Source organism: Dermacentor andersoni, chromosome 3 (assembly GCF_023375885.2).
Source record: "Dermacentor andersoni chromosome 3, qqDerAnde1_hic_scaffold, whole genome shotgun sequence".
In the NCBI taxonomy this organism is placed as follows: Eukaryota; Metazoa; Arthropoda; class Arachnida; order Ixodida; family Ixodidae; genus Dermacentor; species Dermacentor andersoni.
In genome coordinates, this window is record NC_092816.1 from 141,135,436 (window position 1) to 141,148,170 (window position 12,735).

The 12,735-nt window shown below is 44.6% G+C and overlaps 1 protein-coding gene across 1 annotated transcript; it reads right to left on the reverse strand.

The window, feature by feature from the left end:
- Positions 1–2,369: 2,369 nt before the first annotated feature.
- Positions 2,370–6,300, reverse strand: LOC126525136 (uncharacterized). The gene is made up of 3 exons (XM_050173190.3): positions 6,224–6,300; positions 5,468–5,500; positions 2,370–3,268 (listed from the first exon to the last, which is right to left on the reverse strand). The coding sequence occupies exons 1-3, from the start codon at positions 6,264–6,266 to the stop codon at positions 2,376–2,378; spliced, it is 969 nt and encodes a 322-aa protein (XP_050029147.2). The 5' UTR covers positions 6,267–6,300; the 3' UTR covers positions 2,370–2,375.
- Positions 6,301–12,735: the final 6,435 nt, after the last annotated feature.

Genomic DNA, 12,735 nt, shown 5'->3' on the forward strand with positions numbered 1-12,735 from the left:
CTTGTTAGCTAAAAACACAATGTCGTCAGCATTAAAAAAACATGGAAACTGCTGCGCTACTACTGTATGCGCCTGTTTGTATCTGATATTAAACCCAATATTCATGGCAAAAAACAACGAGGATAGAGGTCACCCCTGTCTCAGTTCTTTGTTGATATCAATTAGGTTGCCGCTCCTCATCCCTTCCCATTCAACGCAAGCTGTATTTTCTTCGTAAATCTCTCTCCGCCACCTGTTTCTCCAGCACAGCGTGTGCGCTTCCGTGGCGTTGAGCTGCAACATGTGCCATACATGTAACCTTAGGAAAGATATTGGTATGCATGGGGGCCCACCTTGATTCATTGCTAACACCGTTTCGATGGAGCTTCTCGGCTGGCGCTCTGACAGTTAATATGCAGAGTGATGTTTCAGCGCTGTGAGAGACGTGGTTCTTCGCTGCAAAAAAAATCTAGCACCCATAGGCAATATGATGGCTACTACGTGCATGAAAACCATGACTCAAGCTGACAGGGCCTGGATAGCTGTGTTACAATTAGTTCCGCGCAAGCGAAGCTCTCCAAATTGAGGTCTTACAATACAGCTGCGTCTGGGGAGCAGTCTGTCCAAATGGAACATGAAAACGCCTGGACATATTTCACCACCTGACGTTCGTGTTGTGATGCGAAGGGGAAACGTACAGATAATGTGAATAATGTTCTTCAGAAAACGTATGAAAACTTACGGAAATCATAATTTTTCAGTATAATAATCGTTAAGGTGGAAGAGCGTCCATGTACTTAATAGTGGAAAAAAAATGCTCCAAGTGCCTCAATGCGCTGGCTTGCAAGCGGAATATTTTTATGGGTGTTCTACTGCGCCTGCTGGAGCTTGAGCCCGTGGTCTATTCTTTAGAGCGTCAGGTTGCTGTGCAGGAGATCCGCTGTTCAAGTCCTACCGTCGGGCCATGTTAATTTATTAAATAATATGATATATATATATATATATATATATATATATATATATATATGTGTGTGTGTGTGTGTGTGTGTGTGTGTGTGTGTGTGTGTGTGTGTGTGTGTAAACATATCATAATAAGTAAACATACAAAGACACGAAGTACGACACAGGTTACTTGTACTTAATATTTGAATTAGAGAAACGTCTTCGCATTAGGCGTGCGATGCTGTACCAATTGAGCTACCGCGGCATCGTTTTCCCATCCACCTTCAAGTTATTTATGTATTACTACGAGGACTAACCCTAGGAGTGTTAGCCGGTGCCACCCCTTACAAACCTTGGCGGCGGATGTGGAACATCATTTCTGCCGCAGTTGTCACGAGTACGTCATCTTCTTCGGTAAAGGCCGCTAGGTCAGTAAATGCACACTTGTTACCTGAAGGCATCAATGTTGCCGGAGTCGAGAACCTTCTTATGTTCATATATTCGCATACGTCACTTGCCTCTTATCATGGGCCAATATCGGAGAAGTATCAGCCTGAAGATGTGGGCCGGTATGTGCCCGTGGAACTACCCTCTCTCTGACTCTCTCTCTCTCTCTCTCTCTCTCTCTCTCTCTCTCTCTCTCTCTATATATATATATATATATATATATATATATATATATATATATATATATATATATATATATATATATATATATATATATATATATGCTGTACGATACGGTGATCAGTACCACGGGCACATACCGGCCCACATTCTTAGGCTACTCCTTCGCCGAGACCTGCCCATGATTAGACGCTAGTGACTTATCCGAAACGCAAAAAGTGGTGGTCAATGGCTAAGAAAGACCTTGTCTTTAACAAAACTTTTCTTCTGTGAGAAGTGTTCCTAAAAGCAGATTGTTTGTAAGAGCACTAGTTACCGGGAGCACAAATTGCGACGTGCCACACTCGGTGCTCTTCTTTACGAACAGGCCAATAACCCATAACGAGAGTGCCAGGTACGATGCGTGTTTCAAAGCAGGGTTTGTCCGGCAGTAAGCAGCGCCTATCGTGATGCCCGTATTTTAAATACCTTATGAATGCTATCCTGGATTGAGTGCTTTATTGCGGTCACCTGCTTTATAACATCAATGGTGCCCAGCACTCTCATTATTAGCTTCCTCCGCAACTAGAGCGCCGCGTGTCGCGAGCTCGCCTCTCCGCTAATGGGTAAGTTGTGCTGATTCTTTTCTGCTGCAGGTGTAAGTACGAACAAGAAAAATCCCGCAGCATGGGGAGGTGGCTGTTGCGTATTTAAGAACGCTAGGGTGTTTATCATTTGGAGAAATAAGAGAGCATGCTCAATCGAGGCAGCTGGTAGATGGCAGAATGGTAAAATGTTCATGTAAGCCAAGTGACACTGACTCGAAATCACATGTCCAAAGTTTACATTTATTGCTGGTGCCACTGCTGCCAGCCATCGCCGAAACTACCACCCCACCCACTGCCGCTGCCGTAGCCTCCTCCGAATCCGCTGCTTCCAAGTCCTCCTCCAAATCCGCTTCGTCCAAGTCCTCCTCCAAACAAGCCTCCCCCATATCGACCACGTCCAAACAAGCGGCTTCCCGAGCGTCCGAATAATCCGCCGCCACCGAAAAGCCCACTTCCTAGTCCTCCGCCGAGTCCGCTGCTGCCATATCGGCTTCCGTAGCGGCCACCGAGTCCACCCAGACCTCCTCCCAAGCCAGAACTCCAGGAAGAGCCGCTGCCCAAGCCTCCATAGCCAAAGCTACCGCCATATGAGCCTCGGTTTCCTCGCCTTCGCAGGCGCCTCAACAGGCGCCTTAGTCGACTGTTGGAGTAACCGCCGCTACCTATGCCATACATACCCCCGAGAGAGCTGCCCAAACCGCCGAGGCCACCACTAAACAGACCTCCCTGTTCGTCGCTGCCGTAACTGCCGAGGCCTAGTCCACCGCCAAACCTACGTCTCCTGGAGCTACCGCCAAACAGGCGGCGTACGCGTCCGCCGAAACTTCCTTGGTTATATCCATCTTCCTGATCGTAGTCACCGCCGCCGAAGCCACTACCTCCGTATCTGCTGCCATATCCGCCTAATCCACTTCCGTAACCTCCGCTGAAGCCATTTGCACCGTAGCCGCCGCCAAATCCACCTAGGCCACTTCCGCTGTACCCGCCATCATAGCCGCTGCCATAGCTACCACCGAAGCCACGGCCGAAGGTACCTCCGCTACCCAACAAGCTTCCTACACCGAATCCTCCAGAGTATCCACCTCCCAGTCCACTGTCAGAGCCAAAGATACTGCTGCCAAAACCACCCTTTCCTGAAAAAAAAAAACATAAAAATATACGAATACACAGATAAGGGTATACAGGGTGTCCCACATAACTTGAGCAAAGAAATTAAAAATAAAAGACGCGTCAGAAGGAAATTGAACCGAACGCATACTATTCGCAATAGCCTATAGTAACTCAGACATTTTTTTTTTTTTGTTTTCCCTATACCTCACTATTTGTTAAATTTAATTACCCAACTTTTTAATTATTGGCTGAGCACCCCAAGTATGATATGCAGATTTGCAGAGCATCGTCAGAAACCACCGATCGAGTTGTTTCCTTTACGATACGTCTGACGTAGTCCTTTTTTCCGGGTTGCAAAGAAAGCCCGTGAAATTTGAAAAATCCACGTGACGGAGTGTTCGCGCAGTGGTATTGTGCTGCTCTCAAGCGTGCGGTGGGGGAATAACGTCGGCTGCATCGTGACTGGGGACGACGAAACGGCAGGGCGTTCTTTATCTCATCGGCAGCGCTCGGCCAGCAGCTTGCGCTTTCGCCGTCATGCGAGGGGAGCCAACCTTGTTCCCCGGACCGCGCGCTTACATGCAGCATGATACCACTGGGCAAGCGCTCTGTCACGTGTTCTTTTTTTTTTTCGTATTTCGCGGGCTTTCTTTGCAACCCGGAAAAAAGCACTACCGGAGGCGTATCGTAAAGGAAACAACTCGACCGGTGATTTCTGAAGGTGCTCTACAAATTTGCATATCATACTTGGGGTCTTCAGTCATTAATTAAAAAGTTGGGTCATTAAACTTGTTTAATTAGTGAGTTATGGTGGAAAAATGTCTAAATTACTACTATAGGCTATTGCGAATAGTATGCGTTCGTTTCAATTTGCTGACAGCGCACCTTTGGTTTTTAAATTCTTGGCTAAAGTTATGTGGGACACTCTGTACATGAAATTTTAAGGGAGGACATGCAATGAAAAAGCAATATTGCCACCGTAAGGTGAAATTAAAAAAAAGATCACTTTGTAGAAGAGCCGTGGGGGTAAACTGTGGGGGTAAACACATGCGGAATGGTAGCATTGTAAATGCACTATTCTCAGTTCCTTAAATTGAAATCCCTGAAATCCTCACCATTTGAGGGATGTATATTTTGAAACTAACTTCCAACCGCAGTGTTACTGCATTATAAGGAGCTTCATAGCTTTCTCTCGCGTTTAGTCATCTCTAAGCGTATAAACATGATACTTATTCCTGAAAGGATTAGCACAATATTTGATGCTGTACTTTGCACGCGTGTCATTGTGCCCATGTGATTGTTCCCGTAACTGACGATGTCATTAGTTAGCTCATGCTATGGTCTTCACTTTACAAGCCGCTTTTAAATTTAATTTATATGACTAAATAGTGGAACTTAGCGGTCACAACGCTCGGTTTGAAAACATGTCAGCATTGGTTCGGTCGCAGGTATGCCTAAAAGGATAAATTTTGTTTTTATCACACGTCCTCTTCTGGCCTGAACAAAATTATAATGGATGAACTCCTAGCCCATAACACATTGCTGACTTAAACGGGCCTTCGGGCGCCCGTTTCTCGCGATGGTCATTGACATAATGATATGGCGATCGCGACATGCTCTATTTTTATTGTTTAGTCTGTGCTAACCTGCTCTAAATACAGTAGGTTCATTATATATTAATATAGGCTGCTCATTTGTGAAAAGAAGCGTTTGCTTTTAACGGTCGGTGCGAAACTTGTGGTCGTTGCAGCAGAAAGTGCGCACACATTTAGTTTTTGAAGACAGCGTCTTCCGTGGGGAATTACCCCCATCAACCCGTATCGGGAATCTCTTTTTAGATTATTTCGCGGGCAAATTACGGGCGCAGTTGAGCCTAAAAATGTGTACCGATCCCGAGAGTCGTGAAGTCCTAAAATATTGGCCATTCTTGTGGGCATATCCAGTCTAAAAATGTTGTTCAATTCCGCAGGTAGTAAAGTCTGAAAACATGTCTCGTGTCTGTATGTGCAGCCTAAAATTGTGGGCCGAGTCCGACGAGAGTGCAGTCAAAATATTCAGGCAGTGCTGCTCCCGTCACGCGAGAGGGCGAACGATAGAATGCGTGCGCGATGACTCAGCCGTATTCTCGCCGCCAACTCCACCAGCAAGAGATTATCGTTCGTAGACGCCAACTAGACGTTGAATTCCCTTCAAACATTTTTTAAGCATTAGTTTATACTTACTGAAAGCATGGGAGGTCCCAACTCCATAACATGCTGGAAGAAAGAAAGGTTCCGTTTATCATTCTGTAAAAGTGATGGATTCTACTTCGCTCAATTTCGCGCTGATTTCACATTACACCATTACTGCAACAAACTCTATTCTAACGAATGCGTATATTTTTCAAACAAAAAAATACTATAGCCGTTTTTATGTATAGCTCTTGGAGACAAGGCTTCCATAGCATCGAGGGGTATTTTTGTATACTAGGATGCTTCGAAACTCTAATTAGGTGTGCTGAAGCTAGTGTTGCTTGCTGCTTTTTGTTATTATATTATACAGTGAAATTAACGACGGAGCGAACCATCTCGGCAGTGGTTTTAGCCAGGTGAAATACTCCCCCCAAGTACATACTACAGACGTAGCACATAGTTGGAGAGTAAATTGATACCTTTGCGAAACCGGGAGTTTTGCATTAACACAAACACAAGAATGATTTTGAGATCACGTTTTGTTGTCTAAAGCAGTCTAACAGGGAGTTTGCAAGGGGCATTGCTAACTTATGCAGTATTAATTATCTTTCAATAACTTCTGAGGAGGATGACTGCGGCCCATAAAGAATTTGCTAATCGTAAGATAGCCGTCTTTTATTTTGCTCTAAATAATTAAATAACGAAAGATAGCGCTATTAGTGCATTTGCGTGCCCTTTGTATTTAGGCACCCACCTGACGCATGGATATACAGAGCTAAGAATGTTCCAAAGCATCGGAAAGCTTACCCAGAAGGCCAACAAACAGCGCGATGGTGCTGAGAGACCTCATGGTGCTGCCCTTCCAATGCACTACTCGGTCTGCTAGGCATCCTTGTTTTTCCGGCTTTTATACATCATAGTGTAAGGCTTTTTTACCCATGTTTGTCAAAGCCATTCGGCCGTTGCTTGGTTGCATCCAATTGTTTGTTACAACCTTGAAAGAAACGCTAAAATAATAACGAAGCAACTTTGCTGCTTACAAGCGTTTTGTTTCTTTATTTGCGAAGACACATGTGCTCTTGGCTCCAAGAGAGCTTATACCTATCGACCTTGTGAACCAACGGCTGCCGAAAATATTCACATCAATGTCCGAAAAGTGAATTGTGCATTGGCAGCCAGAAGATGGCCCTGGCTGTCTTGTGAAGAAACATGTGTTATCATCTGGAGAAGAAAACAATGTTGAATGGCAGGCCTTACAAAAAGAAAGAAAAAATGATGCGAGTTCGACGCCTTCTTAGAAGTTGCTATTTCTACTGATGCGTACCCTTGTGCTGTTTCCTGTTCTACAGCATGTATGCCATCTTATTTATGGTGTCTCTGAAAATAATTATTGCGGCATATGAAATTTAGTTAGCGTCGTGGAATGAATAGGGCAGGAGAATTATTGGGAAGGGACATTCTGCATATGTCTCCTGTAAATGTCCCTCTTGTACTAATCTTTATATCGGTCAAATGTGGTTTAACTGGAAACGCAACAATTAGTTTACTTTCTTATTTGACATTTTAATAGAATATTTTTGAGTAAAGGTCGTAGCCTAGTAAAAACATTGGTTATGCAATTTCTTGCCTCTTAGAAAGGACAGGTTTATGTTCCACAACGTTTTCACTTTTCTTTTATAAAGATGTGACATAAACGTGTATAATGCTACCCGAATTAAGCACACAGATTTGTCTAACAATTCTCAGGCTGACACCTTCAGCATGGTATTAAAGCTTGTTTCTCTATTACAATTCCGAATGTAATATAATGTCAACTTTTCATTAGATCAGGTAATAAAGGTATTGGCTATCAAAAATGAGTAACTATTCGCGATGATAAAATAGTGCCATGTAAGCACAAGCAACGAACTCTTCGCAGGCCATTATTGGTGAGTAAGTTCCATTCTTTCCTGTTGCGCTATTATTGGATGGTAGGGGTGCGCCCATATTTTAATGTATGGTAAAATAAATCGTATGGCTCCTACTTGTTCTCGTCTTCCAGTTGAATAGTCGGTATGTGTAAACAAACATTTTCCAAATAGTTTTCGAATATTTGAAAACGACAACTGTGGGCAGTCAAAAAGAAAATTCTTTCGTAAGAAAGGGGAATTTTTATCCCCTCAGGCATAGTGAAGAGAAAAAATCCTGAGAACTTGCTTTGTGAAACCAATGTGTCGCAAATAAAATAAATACAAACGACACAACACCGCACACTAAGGGCAGTATGTTACCGCCCGTGACGTTCGTTCTTGTGTTTTTTGTGTTCGTTCTTTTTATTTGCGATGCAATGGCTTCATCAAGTAACACTCAACTATACCAAGAACAAGTTATTTTCTGAGAACTTACGTATAATGAAGGAGGCTACGTCTCTCGGGGAGCTCGACTTAACTCGCCGTATAGAACAGTTATTCGCAATCTTCAAACCTTTACGTATATGCGAACAAGTACATTATTTGTTCCTTATGCTTTATACGTGTTTTTAATAGAGAACGCTACATAAAGCGCAATGTAATAACAAAAAAAATCCTGACGTTGTGAAATAAGATGTGAGCATCGTTTTGTAACAATTGTGAAAACGGCTCTTCACTATTTGGAACTTCTCCAGGAAGATTTGATTTTTGATTCCATTCGCTCCTTGGACTTTCCAGTCTTATGTGATTGGATCAAAAAATTCCTATTTGCACACTCCTAAGTTGATGTCCCGAGCAGACATTCGCAGAATTGCAGCAATCGCTTGCAGTTACATAATTGAGGCACTAGTTACCATGACTGTCTTCTGACCAATTTGACAACTCACCTCAAAACAATGCAACTATCTATGCCTCCAAGGTTATTTAGGACAGTAGCTTAGCTTTAATGGAATCATAGGCATATTCAATAGTGACAATGAAGCCATATTATCGCTACGAGAATACCGTATGTCATAATAAGGTTACAAACTTACATGCCTTGACTTTTGTACTACTCAGAGAGGTCTGAAACGTTCATTCCAATCTGTCATTAAAGGATCTTGTGCTGAGTTTTCGAAGACATGGTGTGAAATAGTTCTATTTTAGAAGCTGCTCATGGCACGTTTTGGCAGTTTTGTTTTAATCTAGAAAATTTAAGGGCAAACGAAGCTAGAAGGCTCAAAAGTGTGAGTGCTTGCAAACGAAAACAAAGTAATAGTAGGTAGGTGCTGAGGCATGTTCATGCTCTAACCTGACCGGAAGAAAAGTAACAGTGTTACAAATAGAGTAACGCAGAAATTAAGGCATAATTAATCTCCCAATGATTGCTCGATGACTCGATGGTAATGAGATTAAAATCCGACCAATATAGTTACACACCTTATTTCTGAAGTGACATTTATTTAACATCTCTTGTAATAATGCTGAGATTTCCTTTGCTTTGGTTATATGTGACACATTTCGGCGTCCTCCCACTTAGATGTGGGAATCGCTTACCAAAGTCGCTAATGAAAATGTATGACGACTGTGCGTCGCTGACGTAGTGAGGAAGATGGAATAAGAAGGCATGATGTCGATGGAATGACATAGGTGGTAGGACGATGACCGCATCAGGACAACTAGATGGCGATTCTTAAGTGATGACAATGGTGTGACGACGGCAATGTTACAGCGTGGATGTTAGGCAAATTGGATGAGAAGTCTATGACAACGTTAGCGCGACGACTGCGGTACGACGACATGCGGATTACGAAGCTGTAATGACGGAGGCATGACCACAATGACATTATGACGAAGGTATGACAACGGTTACATGGTCGTGACCATCTGATAACGGCGCAAGGGCGATGGTGCCAGGAAAACTGCGTCATAGTCATGATTGCATGGCGACAGTGTAATTACGACAGTATGCGGAAGAAGGAGTGACGTCGATGAACCAACGATGGAGGTACGGCGATGACGAAGATGGGTAGACATGACAACAATGGGTTGACGTTAATAAATACATGACGATGGTAAAGCGACAGCTTGACGACGATATTACCAAAGCGGCATTACAACTACTGTGTGACGGCGATGGATTGACGATAATGGCATGACCAGAGTCAGATGTTGAAGTTAAAATGACTACGATGGAAATACGTCGGTATGAAAACAAATAGATGACGCCGACTGTATGAGGACAATGGAATGACAAAGGTATGAGGGCGAAGCGATGAAGACGAGTGTGTTACGATAATGACGTGACGACGCCTGTATCACGAAGCCTGTATCCCAGCAATGGCATGATGATGTTGGCATTACAAGAGTGGAATGGCGAAGTTCAACTGAATAAGATTGCACGACCACGACGGTATTATGGCGACAATGTGGCAAGGGGTGCATTATAGCGAGTGTGTGACGACAATCGCATGACTAAGACGGTATAATCACGATTTACTGACGGCATCCTAATTGCAATAGAGTGGCGAAGAAAGACTGACCTCTATAGAATGACGTTGGAGGTATGATAGCGAAGGCACGACGACAATCGGATGTGATTACTGAACTTTGACGATGATAAAACAACAGTGTGACGATGATGTTATGATGAGGACTATGTATCTATAGTCTAGAGGAATTTGAAATCCCACAAATAACGCCGGAAGAAGTAAAGAAAGCCTTGGGAGCTATGCAAAGGGGGAAGGCAGCTGGGGAGGATCAGGTAAGAGCAGATTTGTTGAAGGATGGTGGGCAGATTGTTCTAGAAAAACTGGCCACCCTGTATACGCAATGCCTCATGACCTCGAGCGTACCGGAATATTGCAAAAACGCTAACATAATCCTAATCCATAAGAAAGGGGATGCCAAAGACTTGAAAAATTATAGACCGATGAGCTTACAGCCCGTTGCCTACCAAGTATTTACTAAGGTATTCGCAAATAGAATCAGGAACACCTTAGACTTCTGTCAATCAAAGGACCAGGCAGGATTCCGTAAAGGCTACGCAACAATAGACCATATTAAGACTATCAATCAGGTGATAGAGAAATGTGCCGAATATAACCAATCCTTATATATAGCTTTCATTGATTACGAGAAAGCGTTTGATTCAGTGGAAACCTCAACAGTCATGGACGCATTACGGAATCAGGGTGTAGACGAGCCGTATGTAAAAATACTGAAAGAATGCTATAGCGGCTCCACAACCACCATACTCCTCCATAGAGAAAGCAACAAAATCCCAATAAAGAAAGGCGTCAGACCGCGAGATACCATCTCTCCAATGCTATTCACCGCGTGTTTACAGGAGGTATTCAGAGACCTGGATTGGGAAGAATTGGGTATAAGAGTTAATGGAGAATACCTTAGTAACTTGCCATTCGATGATTATATTGCCTTGCTTAGTAACTCAGGGTACCAATTGCAATGCATGCTTACTGACCTGGAAAGGCAAAGCAGAAGGGTGGGTCTAAAAATTTATCTGCAGAAAACTAAAGTAATATTTAACAGTCTCGAAAGGGAACAGCAGCTTGCAATAGGTAGCGAGGCACTGGAAGTGGTAACGGAATACATTTACTTAGGGCAGGTTGTGATAGCGAATACGGATTGCGAGACTGAAATATTCAGAAAAATAAGAAGCTGGAGGGCGTGCTCCGCGGGACTTCTCCGGCTGAAACTCCCGTTGTGCTATGACAACGAAACTGCCGGGCAAACGCGCCTAAGCTCCGTCGAGCTTCTTCGACTGCCAGCACAAGCCGCAATATGTGCCCAGCTTTCACCCTTTCCACCACCACCAGATGGCGAGTACGTTGCTTTCCTTATTTCTGAGATCACCATGACACGCTATTTAGCGCTCCCCTACACGGTAGTGACAATTGCAAATAACCGAAGCTGTTTTCCCATCCTCGATTTTGGCTTTCCTACGCCAACTTCTTCCTCGCGGCATATCCCTCGCGCATCTGACACCATTGACCAAGCACACGGTTTCTGCTCTGACCACAGAATCTCCACCGTATTTTTCATCGGATTCTTTCGCCGTCATCGCAGGCCGGGTCGTCCTGCGACCATTCCACACGCAAGATGTCAGGAGACCTCGCTCCTGCACAGGCGGCTGCCCATCGCCGTGTGCTGTTCTCTTACCAGGATATCTTTGATTTTGGTGACCGTCCTCTGGGCCCAACCTCTGTCGTCACCCATCGAATTCTTACCGGCGATGCGAGTCCCATTCACCGATGGCTTTACCGTGTGTCAGCTCTGTAGCGTGCTGCCATACAGCAGAAAAGCTGATACAATGCTTGGCAAAGGCACAATTGATCCCTCGTGTAGTCGTTGGGCCTCGCTCATCCTACTTGTGAAAAGGAAGGACAGTAGCTGGAGATTCTGTGTTGACTACCGCCTTCTCAATCAGATAACCAAGAAGTATATGTATCATTTCCTGCGTATTGCTGACGCGCTCGACTGCTTGCACGGCGCCACCTTTCTCTTCCATGGACCTGCGCTTAGGATACTGACAAATCGCTGTAGGGGACCAAGACCGAAAGAAGACCGCTTTCGTGACTCCTGATGGCAACTTAAGGTAATGTCTTTTGGCCTATGTAACGCTCCTACTAGATTCGAGCGCATGATGGACTCTTCTTCGAGGCATTAAGCGGCCCGTATACCTTTGCTACCTGGACGATGTTATCGTTTTCTTGACCACTTTTGAAAACCATCTCACTCCCCTGTCCACCGTGCTTGATGTTCTTCGCCGTGCTTGCTTTGAGTTCAACTCATCGAAACGTCGCTTTCGGCAGCGTAAAATTTGCGTACTCGGCCACCTTGTTGACGGTGCAGGCGTGCACCCAGTTTACAGTGCACTGTTTTCACATGCTGAATATAAACCACCTTGGCAAGAAACAGTACCAACAGATGACACAAAACAAAAATCACAAACACAACACAGTGCCGACTGGCAACTGTGTGCATTCGAGCCATGCTTTCTCTTTTGCACACTCTAACCAATCACCGGCAGAGCATGTGCGATAATGTGGATACGACGATGACGCCGGTCGGTGAAACGGAGAATGGACGCGTGTGGTGAGAAGCCCGTGACGTTTGAGAGAACAAAAATGAAGAGAGGGAGGAAGGCGGAGGAGGGGGCATTGTTGACATGGACGAGAAGCAAGACACTCGTATCTCCAGCTGTGCACTAGAGATGGGAAGCAGTAGCTTCGGGGACAGCGGACCGGCGAGGGGACGTCCGAGAGTTGGCCGGCAACAGCTCCTGAGCCATGACTACGTCGCCATGGCTGTGCTCCGCGGCCCTGCTCAAACCCCACGAAGCCATAACCAGCCGATGTCGAGTGCCGC

Coding starts and splice junctions, on each gene's coding strand:
- LOC126525136 (XM_050173190.3), bottom strand. CDS start 6,266: ATGAGGTCTCTCAGCACCATCGCGCTGTTTGTTGGCCTTCTGG. Junction 5,501..6,223: donor GCTGTTTGTTGGCCTTCTGG/GTAAGCTTTCCG, acceptor TCTTTCTTCCAG/CATGTTATGGAGTTGGGACC. Junction 3,269..5,467: donor TGGGACCTCCCATGCTTTCA/GTAAGTATAAAC, acceptor TTTTTTTTTCAG/GAAAGGGTGGTTTTGGCAGC.